This window comes from Equus asinus, chromosome 4, assembly GCF_041296235.1.
Source record: "Equus asinus isolate D_3611 breed Donkey chromosome 4, EquAss-T2T_v2, whole genome shotgun sequence".
Classification (NCBI taxonomy): Eukaryota; Metazoa; Chordata; class Mammalia; order Perissodactyla; family Equidae; genus Equus; species Equus asinus.
The window spans coordinates 99,919,987-99,940,549 of record NC_091793.1 but is presented as its reverse complement, the minus strand read 5'-3'; the positions used below and the strand labels follow the sequence as shown (position 1 = coordinate 99,940,549).

At 38.0% G+C, this 20,563-nt stretch overlaps 2 protein-coding genes across 51 annotated transcripts in view; one reads left to right on the top strand and one right to left on the bottom strand.

Moving 5' to 3' along the window:
• WDSUB1 (WD repeat, sterile alpha motif and U-box domain containing 1) overlaps positions 1 to 12,993 on the top strand; it is a 56,405-nt gene extending 43,412 nt beyond the window's left edge. For all 18 annotated transcript variants that reach the window (XM_070507839.1, XM_014859601.3, XM_070507847.1 and 15 more), the window contains one exon: positions 12,815 to 12,993. In XM_070507839.1, the coding sequence (XP_070363940.1) occupies positions 12,815 to 12,972 (158 nt within the window). In that variant the 3' untranslated portion in view covers positions 12,973 to 12,993. The remainder of the gene's footprint in view (positions 1 to 12,814) is intronic.
• Positions 12,994 to 15,849: 2,856 nt separating this feature from the next.
• The window catches only part of TANC1 (tetratricopeptide repeat, ankyrin repeat and coiled-coil containing 1), a 229,055-nt gene continuing 224,341 nt past the window's right edge, over positions 15,850 to 20,563 (bottom strand). For 32 of the 33 annotated variants that reach the window (XM_070507820.1, XM_070507823.1, XM_014859495.3 and 29 more), the window contains 2 exons: positions 19,629 to 19,729; positions 15,850 to 18,953 (listed from right to left, as the gene is read on the bottom strand). In XM_070507820.1, coding sequence (XP_070363921.1) covers positions 17,516 to 18,953; positions 19,629 to 19,729 — 1,539 coding nt within the window. In that variant the 3' untranslated portion in view covers positions 15,850 to 17,515. The remainder of the gene's footprint in view (positions 18,954 to 19,628; positions 19,730 to 20,563) is intronic. The other variant, XM_070507836.1, reaches the window with a different exon arrangement.

Genomic DNA, 20,563 nt, shown 5'->3' with positions numbered 1-20,563 from the left:
TTGGGATTTTGAGAGGGATTGTGTTGACTTTGTAATGCTTTCAATAATATGACAGTTTTAAGTTCCAGTCTGTGAACATGGGATTTCTTTCTTTTTGTCTTTCTTTCAGCAATGTTTTGTAGTTTTCAGTGTATGTGTCTTTTGCCTCCTTAACTTTATTACTAATTATTCAATTCTTTTTGATGCTGTTTGTTAATGGAATTTTCTTAATTTCCTTTTTGGATTCTTCATTGTTAGTATGTAGGACCACAACTGATTTTTGTATGTTGATTTTATATCCTGCAACTTTCTGAGTTTTTTTTGTGGAACCTTTAGGATTTGAGTTGCCCCCTTTACATATTGCTGAATTTGATGTGCTATTATTTCAGTATTTGTGGTGTTCATAAGGGATATTGGCTGTAGTTCTCTTGTAATGTTTGACATGGTACGAGGGTAATTCTGGCCTCATAAAATGAATTAGTAAGTGTTCCCTCTGCTCTATTTTCTGAGTTTGTATAGTATTGCTATTATTTTTTCCTTAAATGTTTGATAGAACTTACCAGTGAAGTCATCTAGGCCTGGAGTTTTCTTTGTAGGAGAGTTTTTAACTGCAAGTTCAATTATGAATTCCAATCTAGCTTTTAATAAGTTAGTTCATCACCATAAAATATTCTTGTTGGCATAATTTAACATATTTTCCCTTGAATTTTTGTCTCATATGTTTTAATCTTGGCTCTCTTGCTTTTTGTTTATGGCTGTGTGGTATATTTCGATCTACTTATTTTAAAAATAAACATAAGTGTACATCTTGAATTTTCACATAATGAACAGTCGTTCACCAAGGGTAATCAGTATCCTGACTTTAATTACAGATTAATCAGAAGCACATTTTTATTAAGCCTTATCTAAATTAAATAATAAAATGTGTCTTTTGGGTCTAGCTTTCATTAGGTATCATGTTTGTGTGATTCGTCCTTGTTGCAGAAAGCAGTAATTTGTTAGTTCTCATGTGTAAATATACTAGAATTTATTTGTCCGTTCTACTGTTGATGATCATTTTTGGCTATTTTAAACAGTGCTGCCATGAACCTGTATTCATGTTTTTTGGTGAACATGCATGTGCATTTCTATTGGGTGTATTCCTAGGAGTAGATATACACGGTTATCCAGACTGGTTGTATCAGTTTAGACTCCCACCAGCAGTGTCTGAGAATTCTACTTGCTCCAGAGCCTTACTTCCATTTAATATTGCCTGTGTCTTTCATTTTAAGCTTTGTGGTGTCACCCACTTATTTTATTATTTTGTTAAAGTAAAGTAATTGTAGATTCATATGCAGCTATAACAGATCTTGTACACTTGCCCAGTTCCCCCACCGGCAGCATTTTGCAAAACGATACTATATCATCACAACCAATATATTGACATTGATGCAATCCACAAATCTTTAGATTTCCCTAGTTTTTTTTATGTATTAAGTTCTGTACAAGTTTGTCCCTTTTGGAGGACAGAACAGTTCCCTTCTTGTCTTTCTATAACTACATCCATCACCTACCTGCTTTCTTCCCACCTGCCTCCCTAATCTGTACTCCATTGCTAAAATTTGGTCGTTTCAAAAGTGTTATGAATGGAATCATACAGTAAATAAACCTTTTGGGTTTAGCTTTTTTTGCTTAGCATAATCCTGGGAGAGTCACTTTCCATTTTTAGCCTTCCTGTGTTACTTTGTTTTAGAGGTGTTCCCTGTGGAAAACATACGGTTGAATTAATTTTTTTGAAAAACTGTCCTCATCTTTAATATAATTGAACCGATTTTTTTTTTTTAAAGATTTTTTTTTTTCCTTTTTATTCCCCAAACCCCCAGGTACATAGTTGTGTATTTTCACTTGTGGGTCCTTCTAGTTGTGGTACGTGGGACGCTGCCTCAGCATGGCCTGATGAGCGGTGCCATGTCCACACCCAGGATCTGAACTGGCGAAACGCTGGGCCGCTGCAGTGGAGGGCACGACCTTAACCACTCGGCCACAGGGCCGGCCCCTGAACCGATTTCTTTATACTGTGATTGATACGTTTGGCCCACTTCCTGCCAGCACATGCTTCCAGTTATTTTGCTTCCTTCTAGTTCCCTTTTCCCCTTCTTTCCTGATCACTTGTCCTTCGTGGCTTCTTTCCTCTGGTGTTTTCGAAGGCTTTTACCTTCTACCTATTGAATTAACTACCCCAGAAAAATTTCCAAGCCACTTCTACCTGTATGTCAGCATTCTTATACAGTATTTTTATTCATCCATCCTTTTAAATTATTTTTCACCAAGCACATGCTGCTTTCATAAACAATACAGAAATAATTATTTTGAAAATGTGGAGATTCTGGTGTATCCTTCCAGATATTTTTCTATCCATTTATAATTTTGCTCTATGGCAAATGGGATATGATACCTACTTTTAAAAAAATTTTATCAATATATCAGATAGTATTCCTTGTCAGTATATTCAGAACTATGTCACTCAACTACAGGACAGTCTTTCACGGTGTGAATGTGCCATAAATGAACCCTTACTCTGTTGATTGATTGATAGACATCTTCAAATAATTCTGTAGAAAAAATCCTCAGTCATTTAGTATATACAGGTACATTTGTTTAAATATTACTTTTGAATAAATTCTTAATACTGATAGGGTCCTTCTAGTTGTGGCATGTGGGACACCACCTCAGCATGCCTTGATGAGTGGTGCCATGTCTGTGCCCAGGATCCAGATGGGTGAAACCCTGGGCCGCTGAAGCAGAGCACAGGAACTTAACCACTTGGCCATGGGGCCGGTCCTGCACTGCCATATTTTAAATTCTTAGTTTTAATTATGATTACCGTTCATTATTCTTTTTAACAATTGGTTTAATTTTTGCCCATTTAGACCTCAAGATAAATTTTCGAATCATTTTGTCATGCTTCAAAAATCTGACATTTTGATTAGAATTATAGAAAACCTAAAAACTATGTTAATTTAGGGGTGGGGTGAGGAGGAGAGTGACAACTTTGCACTAGTCAGGTGTCCCATCTATTCTTTTGTTCCTTTCAGGTTTATTCTGAACACTTAAATATGTTAATTCATTTATATAGCTTTTTAGAAAAATCAGTGTTCACACTTATAATTCATTTCAAAATTGTAAAAACCTGATAAACCCTGTCTGACCACTTTGCTTTTTTGCAAAACCCTTCAGTGTTTTATCTCAATTATTTATGGAGAACACACTCTCTAGCCTCTATTGTTGCAGTACAAGTATAATTCAGTTTAATTCTGGTTTTTTGTTTCAGAGTTTTGCTTTGATGGGTATTTTTACTTCTCTTGTTCAGGGTGCACAGTGCTGCTTGAATGGAATTCTGTGCCATTGATCGATTCTGGAAAACAGCCACTCTCATTCTCTGCTGTTCTGTCCTGTATTATCTCTACAGTCTTTCTTGGTAATTTTCTTAGACCTACCTGCCAGTCATCTACTCTGCATTGTCTAGGCACTATTTAACCTTGTCCCACTGAGGTTTTTTCACAATTCCAGTGACTGTTATTTGTCACTTCTGGAAATCTGATTTAGCCTGTCGATTAAGGGCATAGACTCTGGAGCCAGACCGCTTGGCTTAAATCCCAACTCTGTCGCTGCCGACTCACGTGACCTTGGAAAGTTGTTCAGGCCATGCATCAGCTTCTTCATAAAGCTGTGGTGCAGATTAAGTGTTAATATAGGTAACAGTGCCCTGGAACAGTCTAATGACAAAAAAGAGCTATATGAGTATTAAATATTTTTCACAGTATATTGTTTCTTAGATTCAGCCTTATTTTAGAAATACTCACAGGTTGTATTTATTTTCATTTTCTGAGGTTTGTGGGGTCCTAATCCTGCTCTTTATTGTCTGCGTGTGCCCTGTGTCTGCTCATCTTCAGTCAAGTATTCTCCGTGGAATTCCAGTGTGGAAAGAGGGTATAGCTCGAGGGAGGTGTTGGGCTTGCTTTGTCCATTTCCCAGAACAACAGGTGGGCAGCAGTGGGCTGAGCAAGCTTTCTTCTTGGACAACAGATATAAATTCAGAGCCCAAGCCAGGGAGCTAATATTTTTCACTTGAACTTTTCACTAGGGTGAAGCCATTTGAACCTGGAAGTCAGCTATCTATGTAAAAAGATGCTTCTTTTAGTTGCCATTTCTAAGTATAATGTAGCAAGAAATTTTGGGATCTACTTACTCTGCTTTATTACCAGAAATGGAAGTCTAAGGAATGAATAAATCTTATAATAGGTATCATTACTGTGGCATTTTACCAGAACCTATTCATCTGAGTATATTAAACTGAAATAAAATTTTGTGAATGTTAAATATTTTTTACTTCCTAGAACTATCTGGTACAGCTCTTTTTTTCTAAAGATTTTATTTTTCCTTTTTCTCCCCAAAGCCCCCCCAGTACATAGTTGTATATTCTAGTTGTAGGTCCTTCTAGTTCTGCCATGTGGGACACCGTCTCAGTGTGGCTTGATGAGTAGCACCATGTCTGCGCCCAGGATCCAAACTGGCAAACCCTGGGCTGCCGAATTGGAGCATGGGAACTTAACCACTTGGCCACGGGGCCGGCCCCAATAAAAGCCTATTTGAAATTTAGACACTGGGGGAGAGAAAAAGACTACCAGCTAATTTGAATATTTCTTATAGTAAGGAACCAAGAGACACTAATAATATTCTTGGTCTCTTTTTAAAAGATATTAGTGTAAAGGTAACCAGTAGATCAAAAATAGAAACTTCCCTAAGCATCAAAATTGATGGAACCCAGCTCCCATAGTGAAAGAATTTATATAGGTGATTTACAAAAATGATAGAACTATTACTAAAGGTACTGGTAATATTAATAAACAATTTGGCTTAACTCATCCCTAAAGGGACAAAACTTTTAGAGCAGCTACCAAAGTGCAATCCAAGCTAAAACAAGGATCCAGAAGGTTAGAAATAAAAGGATAGGCAAAGATGAGACAACTGAACATGAAGAAGGGGTTAAATACTTGTCTGCAAAAGTAGAATTCCGACCCCAAAAAAATTTATAATTCTGAAGACCACGATTCTCAGTGAAGATAAGCCATTACTAGCCATGCAGTCCCAAACACAGCAACAACTTTCATAAAGCAGAAATTACAGGTAGTATAAGGAGAAAGCACAGTAACAGACATGATCATACCTCTCAGGCCAAAACAGATCAAAGTAATGTATCAAACTCGGACGTTCAAAAGTACACCTTCTTTTTGAACACATACGGGACATTCATATTTAAGCACCAAACACCACCACCACCAGAAATTATACAAATAGCCTTATGTCACCATGATGGAATGTAACTAAGAAATTAATAACAAAAGTGGGCTCCTTTCACCTGGAAGGTTAAAAACATGCTATTGTCAGATTTATCTAGTCTGGTGGCAAATGAATTAGCTGTCATTGAACTTACAATATTTCACCTAGTAATATTAACATGCACATCATTTATCAGTAATAGGCCAGTGAGTGTGATGGTGCTATGTAAGACTGAGGTTCGTTATATATACTTAGATTTTTATAAATAAAAATTGAGTATATTTTCCTACTCAAACTCTTCTTACAACGCAACAGTAAGACAACACATTTAAAAAATAAACAAAGGATTTGAATAGACTTTCCTCCATAGAAGATATCCAGATGGCCAATAAGCACTAGAAAAGATGCTTAATATCATTAGGGAAATGAAAATCAAAACCACGATGAGATGTCACTTCATACTTCATCACAAGAGACTAGAATCAAAAAGATGGAAAATAACGTGTTGGGAAAGTAAAATGGTGCAGCTGTTTAAAACAGTTTGTCAAAAAGTTAAACATAGTTACCATATGACCCAGGAATTGTACTTGTAGGTATATATCTAAGAGAACTGAAAACATATGTTCATACAAAAAGTTGTATGTGAATGTCATAGCAGCCTTATTGATAAAGCCTGAAAGTGGAAATAACCCTGATGTCTCATCACTGGATAAATAAAATGTGGTATATCCATATAATGGAATATTAATCAGCCATAAAAAGGAACAAATACTTATACATGCTTCATGGATGAACCTTGGAAACATTATGCTAAGTGAAAGAAACCAGACACCAAAGGCCACATATCATATGATTCTATTTATAGGAAATGTCCAGAACAGGCAAATCTATAGAGACAGAAAGTAGACTAGTGGTTGCCAGGGGAGGGGATAGTGACTGCTAATGGGTACAAGGTTTCTTTATGGAGTGATGAAAACGTTCTGAAATTAAATAGTGATGGATGCACGACTCTGTGAATTATATTAAGAACCACTGAATTATATACGTAAAAGGGTGGATTATGGTATGTGAATTATATCTCAAATGGTGCTAACAGTATCTGCAGAAAGCATCTACCATCTCTGGGACTCTTGAGAACAAAGGGAAGAAGTTGAGGTTATCAGAACCTCACATGGGTCTCTCAGAACCAGAATCCCAGCCTCTAAGAAGGGGGAGCTACCCAGCTGGTGCTAGTCTCTCTAGAGGGGTAAGGATAAGACAAACTTGTGCAGTACCTACAGTGAAGCAAACAAAACTGTCTGGAGTGTAACCAACTCTCCCTGCTAGATGAAGGCTATAGCTAGGCACAACTCTGCCAGGAGTTCACCCTGTTTTTGTCTCCCTCTAGGGGAATCCCATGCAGGATCTAACAGGGAGCCAGCTGGCAAGGCAGAAATGTGGTTTTGCAGTATCTGGGCCCCAGCACGCCAAGTCCTCAGCATCACATGTGGGTTTGGAGCTGAGAGACAATAGCTTAACAGGGCTAATCAGCATTTAGCAAGTTAAAGAGAAATCAAGAGCCTTCGTGTGTTTTTGTGTGTGCATGTAAACAAAAAGTGGTTAAAAGGTATAGTGGAAGACAATTTACAATAACAAAAAACCCTAGACATAAAAAATATGCAAAATTTTGCAAATAGACGTGAAGAATACTATAAAACTCAGCAAGATGCCTCAGAAGTCTCAGGAAGACTCAGCAAGATGTCACTAGTGGGTTTTTTCTTAGAGATACAGAAACTGATTACTAGGTTCCACTGGAAAGAACACACAACAAATAACGTATTAAATAAAAAAGAGTGTTGCTAGCCCTACCAGATATTGGAACATGTTATAAAGCCTCTATCAATAACACAGTGTGGGATTGGCACATGAACAGATAGACCAATGGAAAGTAATTTTTAAAAATCCAGAAATTGGTCCAAGGACATTTGGAAATATAGTGAATAATAAAAATGGTATTTTAAGTTAGTGGGAAAAATAAGTAATTTAAAGAAGTAGTATTCTGACAACTAAATAGCCATCTGGAAAGGATAAAACTGGCTTCATCTCTTGTACTGTACATCTAAATTAATTCCAAATGGATCAGAGATATAAACATAAAAAAATGAAACCTTATGAGTCCCAGAAGAAAATGTAAGTAAATTCTTTGATAACCTAGAAATAGGGACTCTTCTCAACATGGACTCAAAGTCCAAAAGAAATAAGTGAAAAATCGGTGAAGTGTTAATATTCCATAGATATAAGAAATCAAATACTTAAACAATTAACATCAGTCCTTCTCAAACTCTTCCCAACTCATGCTATGAGGCCAGCATTACCCTGATAACAAAACCAGACATGGACACTACAAGAAAAGAAAGTTACAGGCCAATATCCCTAATGAACATAGATGCAAAAGTCCTCAAAATATTAGCAAACCAAACTCAATACGTTAAAAGGATCATATAGCATGGTCAAGTGGTGTTTATTCCAGGGATACAAGGATGGTTCAATATCAGTAAATCAGTGTGACATACCACATTAACAAAATGAAGTATAAAAATCATATCATCTCAATAGATGCAGAAAAAGCATATGACAAAATTAAACATTCACTTATGATAAGAACTCTCAACAATGCAGGTATAGAGAAAACATACCTCAACATAATAAAGACCATATATGGCAAGCCCACTACTAACATCATACTCAATGATGAAAAGCTGAATTTCCTCTAAGATCAGGAAACAGACAAGGCTGCTCACTCTTGCCACTTTTATTCAACATAGTATTGGAAGCTCTAGCCAGAGCAGTCAGTCAAGAAAAAGACATAAAAGGCATCCAAAGAGGAAAGAAAAAGTAAAACTGGCTCTCTTTGTGGATGACGTGATATTGTATATAGAAAACCCTAGACTCCACCAAAGAACTGTTAGAACTAATCAACAAATTCAGTAAAGTTGCAGGATACACAATTAACATACAAAAATCTGTATGCTAGTTAACAGGCTATCAGAAAGAGAAATTAAGAAATCAGTCTCATTTACAATTGCATCAAAAAGAATAAACTACCTAGGAATTAATTTAGCCAAGGAGGAGAAAGACCTATTATAAGACACTGGTGAAAGAAATTGAAGACAACACAAATAAATGGAAAGATATTCTGTGCTCTTAAGAATTAATATTGTTAAAATGTCCATACTACCCAAAGCAATCTACAGATTCAGTGCAATCCCTATCAAAATTCCAATGGCATTTTTCACAGAAATAGAACATACAAGCCTAAAATGTGTATGGAAGCACAAAAGATGCCGAAAGCCAAAGCAATCCTGAGAGTGAAGAACAAAGCTGGAGGTTTCAGACTACAAAGATTTCAAACCATATTACAAAGCTATAGTAGTCAAAAAAGTATGGTATCGGCATAAAAACAGACACACAGACCAATGGAACAGAATAGAGAGCCCAGAAATAAACCCTACACGTATATGACCAATTAATTTACAACAAAGGAACCAGGAACATACAGTGGAAAGGAAAGTTTCTTCAATAAATGATGTTGGGAAGACTGGACAGCCCCATGCAAAAGCATGAAACTGGACCACTAACACACCATAAACAAGAATCAACTAAAAATGGATTAAAGACTTGAATGTAAGATCTGAAACCATAAAACCCCTAGAGGAAAACATGAGTGGTAAGCTCCTTGACATTGGTCTTGGCAGTGATTTTTTGGATGTGACACCAAAAGCAAAGGCAACAAAAACGAAAATAAACAAGTAAGACTACAACACACTAAAAAGCTTCTGCACAGCAAAGGAAACAAAATGAAAAGACAACCTATTGAATGAGAGAAAATACTTGCAAATCATCTCTCTGATAAGGATATCCAAAATACATAAACACATACAACTCAACAGGAAAAAGCCAAGCAATCCGATTAAAAAATGGGCAGAGTAACTGAATAGACATTTTTCCAAAGAAGATATACAGATGGCCAACAGGTATATGAAGATGCCCAACATCACGAATCACCAGGAAAATGCAAATCAAAACCACAATGAGACATCACCTCATCCCTGTTAGAATGGCTGTTATCAAAAAGACGAGATAAGTGTTGACAAGGACGTGGAGAAGAGGGAACCCTTGAGCACTGTTGGTGGGAATGTAAACGGTGCAACCACTATGGAACAGTATGGAGGTTCCTCAAAAAGTTAAAACTAGAACTACCACATGACCCAGCAATTAATTCCACTTAGGAAGCAAAATCACTAACTCGAAAAGACATCTGCACCCCCGTGTTCACTGCAGCATTATTTACAATAGCCAAGACATGCAAACAACTTAAGTGTCCATCAATAGATGGATAAAGAAAATGTATGTATACACAATGGAATATTATTCAGCCATAAAAAAGAAGGAAATCCTGACATTTGTGACGTGGATGGACCTTGAGGGCACTGTGCTAAGTAAAATAAGTCAGAGAAAGACCAATACCATATGATTTCACTTATAATGTGGGATCTAAAACAAAACAAAACACCAAACTCAGAGAACAGACTGGTGGTTGCCAGAGGCGGGTAGTGGCATGGGGAAGGGGCACAATGGGTGAAGATGGTCAAAAGGTACAAACTTGCAGTTATAAAGTTCGTAAGTCCTGCGGATGTAATGTACAGAATGGCGACTGCAGTTCATAAGACTGTATTGTACATTAGAAAGGTGCTCAGAGCAGATCTTGAAAGTTTCTCATCACAAGAAAAAAGGAAAAAATTGTAACTGTGTGGTGTGACGGACGTTTACTAGACCTATTGTGGTGATTCTTTTGCAATATAGACACGTATTGAATCATTATGTTGTGCCCCTGGAACTAATAATGTCAATTATATCTTAATTTTTTAAAAAATCTTCCTAAACTAAGGAAAGAGCAACCTAATAGAAAAATGGGCCAAAAATATGAACAGTCAGTTCACAGGAAAAAGAAAATCAAATGGCTTTACAATGAAAAAATGTTCTCTCTCATAATAAATTAAAACTACCTGATACACTATACCATTGCTTATGAGAGAATGATAAAAATCCAGTTTGACAGCGTATTCTCTTGGTAAGGCTCTGGGGAGAAAGGCACTCATCGCCATTTCTAGTAGGAATAAAAAAATGGTAGAATTCCTATGGAAGTAGTGGCATATGTAGCAAAATTATATACATTCACTCGTATATACATTCACTCGTATATACATTCACTCGTATATACATTCACTCGTATATACATATACATTCACTCGTATATACATTCACTCGTATATACATTCACTCGTATATACATTCACTCGTATATACATTCACTCGTATATACATTCACTCGTATATACATTCACTCGTATATACATATACATTCACTCGTATATACATTCACTCGTATATACATTCACTCGTATATACATTCACTCGTATATACATTCACTCGTATATACATTCACTCGTATATACATTCACTCGTATATACATATACATTCACTCGTATATACATTCACTCGTATATACATTCACTCGTATATACATTCACTCGTATATACATTCACTCGTATATACATATACATTCACTCGTATATACATTCACTCGTATATACATTCACTCGTATATACATATACATTCACTCGTATATACATTCACTCGTATATACATTCACTCGTATATACATTCACTCGTATATACATTCACTCGTATATACATTCACTCGTATATACATATACATTCACTCGTATATACATTCACTCGTATATACATATACATTCACTCGTATATACATTCACTCGTATATACATTCACTCGTATATACATTCACTCGTATATACATTCACTCGTATATACATATACATTCACTCGTATATACATTCACTCGTATATACATTCACTCGTATATACATATACATTCACTCGTATATACATATACATTCACTCGTATATACATTCACTCGTATATACATTCACTCGTATATACATTCACTCGTATATACATTCACTCGTATATACATATACATTCACTCGTATATACATTCACTCGTATATACATTCACTCGTATATACATTCACTCGTATATACATATACATTCACTCGTATATACATTCACTCGTATATACATTCACTCGTATATACATTCACTCGTATATACATTCACTCGTATATACATTCACTCTCTGATGCAGCAGTCCTACTTCTGGCATCTCCCCCAAAATGATAAGACTTCATTGCAGCACTATTTGTAAAAGGCAGAGATTGGAAACAACCCAGATGTCCATCAATACATCCATACAGTGGAGTACTGTGTGTGTGGGGGGGGCGGAATAAAAAAGCAAGGTATAGTTAAGTAAAGAACAAATCAGGTACAAAATAGTGTATACAGCATGCTAGCTTCTCTGTAAGAATGTATGTGTACTGAGTGTGTACTCACATTTGCTTGCATTTACACGGTTACCTGTATGAGAAAGGAGGGAACATGGGTTGGAGAGAGGGAGAATGGATTCCTCTCAAAGTACCTTATTTTATAGTTGTTACCTTCACAATCACTTAAATGTTTTCACAGAGTTAAAATAAATCATGAAAACAAACCAATCTCTAAAAATTAGGAGGATAAAAAGGGAAGCAAATGGACCAAATTGTATGTCAAAGTTGGTAACATAATCAAACAGAAGAATCTTTTTTTCAAGTGATTTTCAAACACAGTATTTCAATTACAGCACCCTAGTGTATCTGTCTTGGTGACAGAGCCAGAAAGTCGTCTTACGTTAGTAATATATTGGCATAGATAGTTGAAACAGTTGTATGCGTTGTAGATTAAAGCAAATAGGTTAACGTGTGAATGTAATTAGGAACTAAGATTTTCAGTTTGAAGTACAAGTATAAAGAAGAAAGTAGTGAAATGAAAACTCCAATCTTTGCATATGCAAACGCAAAGAATTTTGCAAGAACATCGTAATTAAAAACTTCAATGGGTGGATTTTTTTTTGCATCATAAATCCATTTAACTGTCAAGTGCTTAGTAAGCCAAGTTCTATAATCTCTCTGTAATGTTTCCCTGACTTCTCACTGTGTTGAAAAGTTTTTCTGAGTTATTCCTAAGGCTCTTTTCTCTCATCTTCAGCCACGTTAATTTACACACATAGCTAGCAGCTCTAACGGGGCAGTTTATCTTCACTACCATTCCACTCCGCCTGGCTTCTTTCCTTTCTGCTACATCTGAATTCTTTACAGCGTCCTTTTCTCAGTTGTAGTGTTCAAAAAGAATCAGTAAAATACTGACATCGTTCAAGGTAATGTGTTCAATCTTAATCGTAAATAGCAGAATTCAAGGTGTTGTGGCAGAAATATTTTGGGAATAGTGGCACAGGACAAGAGTGCCACTTAAATCACAATAAAGGCCTTGGCAACGGAGTTTTTATACCCAACTCATTTTAGTAATCCTAACTTGCCTTTCCTACATTGCAAATAATTTGTTTTTTTTTTTTTAGATGGCTATTCATATGAAAAGGAAGCAATGGAAAATTGGATCAGCAAAAAGAAACGTACAAGTCCCATGACAAATCTTGTTCTTCCCTCAGTGGTACTTATACCAAATAGGACTCTGAAAATGGCCATCAATCGATGGCTAGAGACACATCAAAAATAAAATTGTTTATATTATATTGTATTTATATTTTTCAGTGATCTCATTTGAATGGCTTAAAGGTAAATACTGATCAGACATTAAAAGCAAAACAGGAGAAAGGTAAACTTAAATTTACTTACCTATTTACTGTTTTCATTCTTTAAAACATATGGACTAAATAACACATCTAACTTCTTTTCTACTTTTATTATAAAAGTGTTTTGGTACTAGTGAAAAAAAATCTTAACCTGTAGAGAAATAAAGTTTTACTTTGACTTTAAATTGCAGTGCTCAAATTTATTCTTGTTTGATATAGGTCACATGCCATTAGAACCAAAGATCGGAATAATCTAGAATATAACAGCTATTTAAATCCTAGTTATCAGCCATTCATTTGATAACTCTTTAGAATCCTTCTAAAGAGAATTTGTAGCAAAATAATTATAGATTTGTTTGAGAAAATCACTTCGACATGTTTAATAGGCAATTTTGTTGAATTCTTCATTTGCAAGGTGGTAATGATTTTTTCCCCACTGTCCAAACCTGGGTACAAGTTAGATGGTGGAATAAATGATCACAAATACGTCAAACTGACTTTGCTGAAATAGATAAGTGGCAAACTACCCCTTTTAGAATTGAGAATTCTTGAAGTTCTCACATAATATTCGAAGCTAGGGTGACTACATTTTTACACAATAGACTGATATTTAATACAACACCCTGATAAGCGCTCACTCAGAAGAAAGCCTCGAGTTGAGGAAGCCGAGGCTGCACTGACTTGACATACCTGTCAAATTGTTTACAGAATAGAAGCCGTGAGTGGGAAAGCTGGTTAGAACTAAACTGTAAGAGCAGATGGGGACCCGACTGTGTGTTCACCCCCAAAGCCCTCGTTGTACTTGTTCAAAATCTGAAAACTCAGAAATAAAAGTAATGTAATTATGTATTTAGTCAGTCTTTTCCTATATTTTATAAACCTATAGCCAGTATGCTTTATGTTCACAGAAAGGTTAGTCTAACTAACACAGAAATCTCCAAATACCTTTTCGTTCTAATTGCTGCTTTGTAAAATTCCTGTCATCCTGATGTGTTACTGAATTTTTATCTCCTTTGTGTCATGGCTGGGGTTCAGAGTCTGATTCTAGAAGAGGATTTTTTTTTATACTACACACACTTCTCACATTCTTATGAGGACAAAAAAGGGTTGGGAACATGTTCTAGAAGGTGTTTTTCTATTGTATTCTATAGAGGAAGTATGTTAACATAGTTCTAACAAAAGTTTTTTTCAATTTATGGAGCCCACCATTGGACCAAATATCTTTTGTTTTGATAAAATAATAGACCTATTTTCCAAAGATTGGTTATTTTTTAAATGTGTTAAAGAAGGTGATTTTCTTCTGTATGTTTCACCAAATAGTTTCTTGTTAAACAAACTAGCTGAGGAGCTGGCCTAATGGCACAGCAGTTAAATCCACACGTTCCGCTTTGGCGTCCTGGGGTTCGCCGGTTCAGATCCCAGGTGTGGACCTACACACCGCTTGGCAAGCCATGCTGTGGTAGGTGTCTCACATATAAAGTAGAGCAAGAGTGGGCATGGATGTTAGCTCAGGGCAAGTCTTCCTCAAGAAAAAGAGGACTGGCAGCAGATGTTAGCTCAGGGCTAATCTTCCTCCAAAAAAAAAGTAAAAACAAAAACACAAAATGGTTGAAAACTTAGATGCCAATAACTTACCAAAGTGGAGTGTTTCTGTTTTTGTATACAAACAAACCAAAGCCAAACAACTCCTCCTGCCCACAAACACCCAAGCAAACAAAAAACTTAACAGACCAAATCCAAAACCATCCACAGGAAGGGACAGCACCAGCCCTCTGCTGTGCTCTCCCCATGCCCCACCGTCTGTTCAGGGCTGTGTGGGGGCAGCACTCACCTGCCCAGCACTCAGTCCTCGGGACTGACCAGCGGCTGCTCAAGGCTACTTCACTTCTTTCTGGGGTTACTGGACCAAATACTGTACTTTACTAAGATTAAAATCATTAAGTATCCTATTGCCAGTAAAAACGGACACCAAGATTTCTGGAACAGATAAGAAAAGGATTAAAATGCTCATCTGGGTGCATTATTCCTATTTCAGGCAAAAAGACTAATTTTCTTCCTTTTTTTTTTTTTTGATGAGGAAGATTCATCATAAGCTAACATCTGTTGCCAATCTTCCTCTTTTTTGGCTTGAGGGAGATTAGCCCTGAGCTAACATCTGTGCCAATCTTCCTCTATTTTGTATGTGGGATGTTGCCACAGCATGGCTTGATGAGTGGTGTCTAGGCCTGCCCTGGGATCTGAACTCGTGAACCCCGGGCCGCCAAAGCAGAGCATGCCAAACTTAACCACTATGCCATGGGGCCAGCCCCCCAAAAAACTAATTTTGACCCTTGAATGTTTTGGGATTTATAGAAGCTGTCACTCTTGTTCTGAAATTATTATTAAGTGAAATTAAATATGCATTTGGTAGTTTAAAAATAGGCTTTTCAGGGGCCGGCCCGGTGGCACAGCGGTTAAGTTCGCACGTTCCGCTTCTCGGCGGCCCGGGGTTCGCTGGTTCAGATCCCGGGTGCGGACATGGCACTGCTTGGCAGCCATGCTGTGGTAGGCGTCCCACGTATAAACTAGAGGAAGATGGGCACGGATGTTAGCTCAGAGCCAGGCTTCCTCAGCAAAAAGAGGAGGACTGGCAGTAGTTAGCTGAGAGCTAATCTTCCTCCAAAAAAAAAAAAACAAACCAAAAAAAAAAATAGGCTTTTCACTATTTTCTTTAGGGTAATGAGATCTCCCAGGATTAAAGGCAGATAGTTGTCATCAGGATATTCTCTACTTATCCATTCTGTCATTTAATACAAAACAAATTCTATTAAGAGTCTTTATTCCATATGGAAAAGTACAGTAGTTGTGCAGAAACAAAACTACATAACAAAAGAGTAAGACTTTCACAAATATTAAAGAAAACAATAAACAATAAATAAGCCATAGTAGTTAGAGCAGAACTCATGAAAAGCCTATAAAAAATGATAAAGCTGTACAAAGTACACTGTACACGCTCAGGACCAAATGCAGAAGAGTGACACCAGAAGATTCCTGTTGATACAAAACCATAACGATGCTCACTGGAACTTCGTTACAACTATTCATTTTTAAAACGTCCTGCAAATATAGAACTTCCTTCTCCCCCACTCTAGAAAATAAATTTCACATCCCAACATATAAAACAAATATACTCCCACGTCTCTCAAACTAGCATTTTAACATCCTCCAATGCACACCATTTTCATATAAAAATACCTTTAAACCAAGGTTCATTCCTGTACCTTATCTTTACAAATGAATAATACATCAGTTTGGATTTAAGTAGCACCTCAAAGGTGTTCATATAAATGAGATAAAGTGCCGTTACTGGTATTCTGTTAACATGCCATAATAATATATTGTTCAGTGCAATAACCAGCATGGATGAAGCTTAGAAAAAACATGCAAATATATGACTTTTTTTTTTAAGATTAACTACTTGAAATAGTTATATTTACAAGTCTGAATACAACTTAGCTATTTTAATATGTACAATATGGGACTATAAAGTAATGATTGTATGATAAAACAAAAGCAACAACCAACCACACCTCAAGTATCCAAATTAAATACTGTCCTTGCAGGATCTTGGAAGGCTTGTTCCAGGAGTGCTATCTATCGTTGTTAAAAGCAGTTTGGGAACCAGTTGAAAACTAATTTACGTGTCACCAAGAATGCTGTACTCTTAATATTTTAGCCCAAATCCAACATGACCACCAATTATGATTCCAAATGGCTTATACTGTTTCCAAATATTAAAAACACCTTGAAGCGGGAATCTAGTTCCAAAAAAGGTGCTATAAAAATATTTTTAATGAGAACCATAGCACAGATATAAGTGTTTAATCCTCTTAAGGGAACTGCTACGAAGGGAACAATACTTAGATGTTCTTATTTTGCTTAAAAAACAAAAAATCAGCTATATAACATTTATAGTCACATTTATGTTGAGCTAGAAATCACTCAGGTCTTAAATATATACTTTGGGATTTGACTCAATGGAACTGTAACTTGAAAATTTCATCTTTTCCAGAATACATCACCTGGATATTATGTCTTGAGTTAAACCTATCGCTAGACGTTTGCATTCTCTAAGAAATATTATGATTTTATCACATAGCAAAGGCTAGGAGGAAAATGGTAACCAAACAATTTCATAAGAGAAAAGCATGAGTTAATGTCTTCTCAGCTGTCTTAAATTTTTAACTTAATATGCATAACTAATTGTAGTTTTCGATTCTGGTCAGCATTCTTATTTATGGTGACTTCTAGCTATTCATCCAAATTTTATCCACATTTTGAATATATCAATGGCATCCGATCCACCCCCAAGGAAAAAAGAAAAAAAAATATGGCTAAAAAGTAATTTTTCTCATGAAAAACCATTTAATTACCACCAGGAGCCAACACACAGTTTTCCAAATTCCACAAATGGGCCTCTCTTAAGGCTCACACGTTTGACTCTATGAATGATCGTTTTGGTTTTGCTGAAGGAAGGTGACTCCTGTGGGCTTCATTACTGATATGAGGCTGCTGTTTAGAGAGACTTTCCTGGTACAGATGAGAAACAGTCTTAGTTATCCTGTTATCTTGACAGTGGCCTGGGATTTGGCACTTCTTTTCCTCTAGCTCCTTCACCTGTGCCCCATTGTGGACACTTCCACCCAGGGTAGGAACAGAACAGGTTTTGGCTTGGTTATTATATCCTCCTGCTTGTCTGAAGGAGGGCTTCTCCGAGTTCGAGGCCTGCAGGCCAGCTGCAGGAGACGTGTTTGTCAGTAGCCCCTCTGGCACCTGACAGTGCCAGGTGCGGTTTGGAGGATTGCTCTGCTGTTGGAACCTTGCTGTCTTATCCATGATGCCCATGAACGGAGTATTGCGTGGTCTGTGCTCCGCTGTGCCGCTCTGAACCTGGTTAACCACCTTGTCTTTAATTCGAGCATCTGGTCCTTGGACCTTGAAGCCATCTGAGAAACTGCTGCTCGAAGTCAAACTACTGGTTGAACTTGACATCTTAATGCTGCTGGACGGAGAACCAGAAGAGCCTGAGCTGGTGAGGGAAGCCGGGTATCGCATGTCGCTGCAGCTCCCAGGCCCGCCTTGGTTGAGAGGGGCTACATCCACAGCCATGGGGGTATGAGACAGAAGCCTCTCTGCAGTTTTTATCTTGCTTGGTAGAGGATACGCAGGGCCACTCTCACCGTGCTGCAACTGGGCACTGTGGCTGGGGCCCAGCCGATCTCCAAAATGGCCAGAACCAGCTCCCCCCGCGAAAGGACCTTTTTCCTCCAAATGCTGGCTTCTGCTACCAGCAGAGGGGGCAGGGATCCTACCTGGCATGGGACTTGGGGGAGGATTCTGAGACGAGACCTGAATTTTTGTGCTACTGTTTCTCATGCCAGACTGTCCAGAACCCAGATGTTGGTTGGTTTTCACTATCTGTGCCTGCTTGGTGGGCTGCATAACCAACCCCGGCTGAGCTACAGGCTCCCGCAGGGGCTTGCTGATTCCCGGCCTGTTCTGTGGCGACACTGGCCTTATTTTGGACTGTAATCCTTCTTGGAGGTTTCGGATATACGGGGAGGGGATAGATGAGGATGGCTGGGATCTGGGAGTTGGGGAAAGGGATTCTTCCTGGGGAGAAGGTTCTTCTTCTTCTTCAGCCTCCTCAAGATGAAAGTGGTCGTTTAATCCAGGGGTCGGGGCATCCTCTTCGTTATCGGAGTCATTGGGCGGGGCGGGTGGTGGGCACTGCTGTTTCTGCTGTTGGCTCCTCTGGAGTTGCTTGCATTCCTCTTCCACGCGGGCCAGGAGCCTCTTGATTTCCTGATTGGTGGGACAGAGTTTCACGGCTTCCTGCAGGTCAGCCAAAGCTGCCACAAACTGCCTTTAGATTAAAACAGAAACATAATCACAAGCCACGTAACAACATGCTCTGAATGTAACTGTACATAAAACAGCTCTGCTAAAAGGAAAGAGAAGGTAGCTAAGGGGGTTTTGAACACTTACTGTGGTGGAAAGGACCCATTTAACCAGCTTAGAGTTACTCAGTGACTCAGTGAGAGTGCTACATTCTAATCCAGAGCTGTGCTACTCCAGGGACCTGCTGTGTCTAAAAAGACCACTGGGCTGAGGTGGTGGCATAAATCAGTGGGTGTCAGAATCCTCTAAAAGTCATCTTCACCACCCGCTTTGACCATGCCCACCTCTTACTCAAAAGTTTTATGACTCCTCCTCCCTTCCCTACCACACCTCTTCATGTCTCTAGTCGGCAGTTTTGCTGATAATGTGGACTAATCAAGGAACTTTATTTTGCAGTAAGTGTCAACTGGGGTGAAGGGGAGGAATAGTCATTGAGATGTCAGGAGAAAATAAAAGTTTAGCCATTGCTAATAATATCCACTTTTGTGCCTCTCAGAAGCTACCAATTTAGTATTAAAAGGGATGAGAGGCATTTGAGTAATGCTTATGAATCAGAAGCCCCCCCAAGTCAACCAGCAGCTTTGATACCACAGAAACACAAGAAGGCTTCTCTAGTCACGTATCTAACCCCAGACAGTACCTGCTGTTTCTCTTTGCTCTTGCCCTGGCATAAAAGGCTTCATAGGACTTTGGTTTCAACTCGAGAGCCTTGGAAGCAAATTCTTCTGCCATGCCAAAGTCCTGGTGTCAATATTTAAATACGTGAGTCAAAAGAAGCACTGAAACATGATTACGGGCAACTTTTTAATACAAGTTTTGCTCTAAAGGTTAGCAGAGAACTGGGACATAACTGGAGAGAGATGAAGGGCAAGGTAAGCTTGTTTTTTTTTTGTTTCATTTTCAAGTTAGGAGATAGTAAAAACTTATTAATATTCTTAAGAGAAGAATCCAGTAGAGAAGCAGACATTGATGATTCAGGAGAGAGAGGAGAACAGAGGTAGAAGCAGAGTGCCAGAAGGCACGAGCAGGTGGAACCCAGCACACCAGCGGAGGGCCAGCCAGAGAAGGGCATGGATGCTTCAACCACCATAACAGGAAGGCAGGCAGAGTATGTGGGCACAGAAATAGGCAGGTCAATAGATTTGGTGGTGGGAGGATGAAGTTTAAAAAAAAGTACAAGAAAGAAGTACTGAAACAAATCCAGCTACTAGTTACAAATTGGCTATGAGTTAACTACTATTAATTACAAGTTAACCAGTTACTGGCATACCCTCTGAATGAACTTAATAAACACTAGGCAAATTATAACGTCTGCTGTGTTGAATGTTACGATGCCCTTTCCTTCTGAATCTGGGGATGGGCACTCCAGACAATGCAGGCGGTATACAGCTGGGAAGGGGCAAAGGAGCAGTTTGCATTTGCTTCTCATCACTGAGGCAGAGGAAACTATACCCGAGTGCATTCTCTCAACATCTTGAGAGGTGGGTAGTGACAGTGATCTCCAAGAAAAACAGCCTCCTATATGCCAGGTTCACAGAAATGTACAAACAAATCAGAAAGGAGGTCCCATGGTCT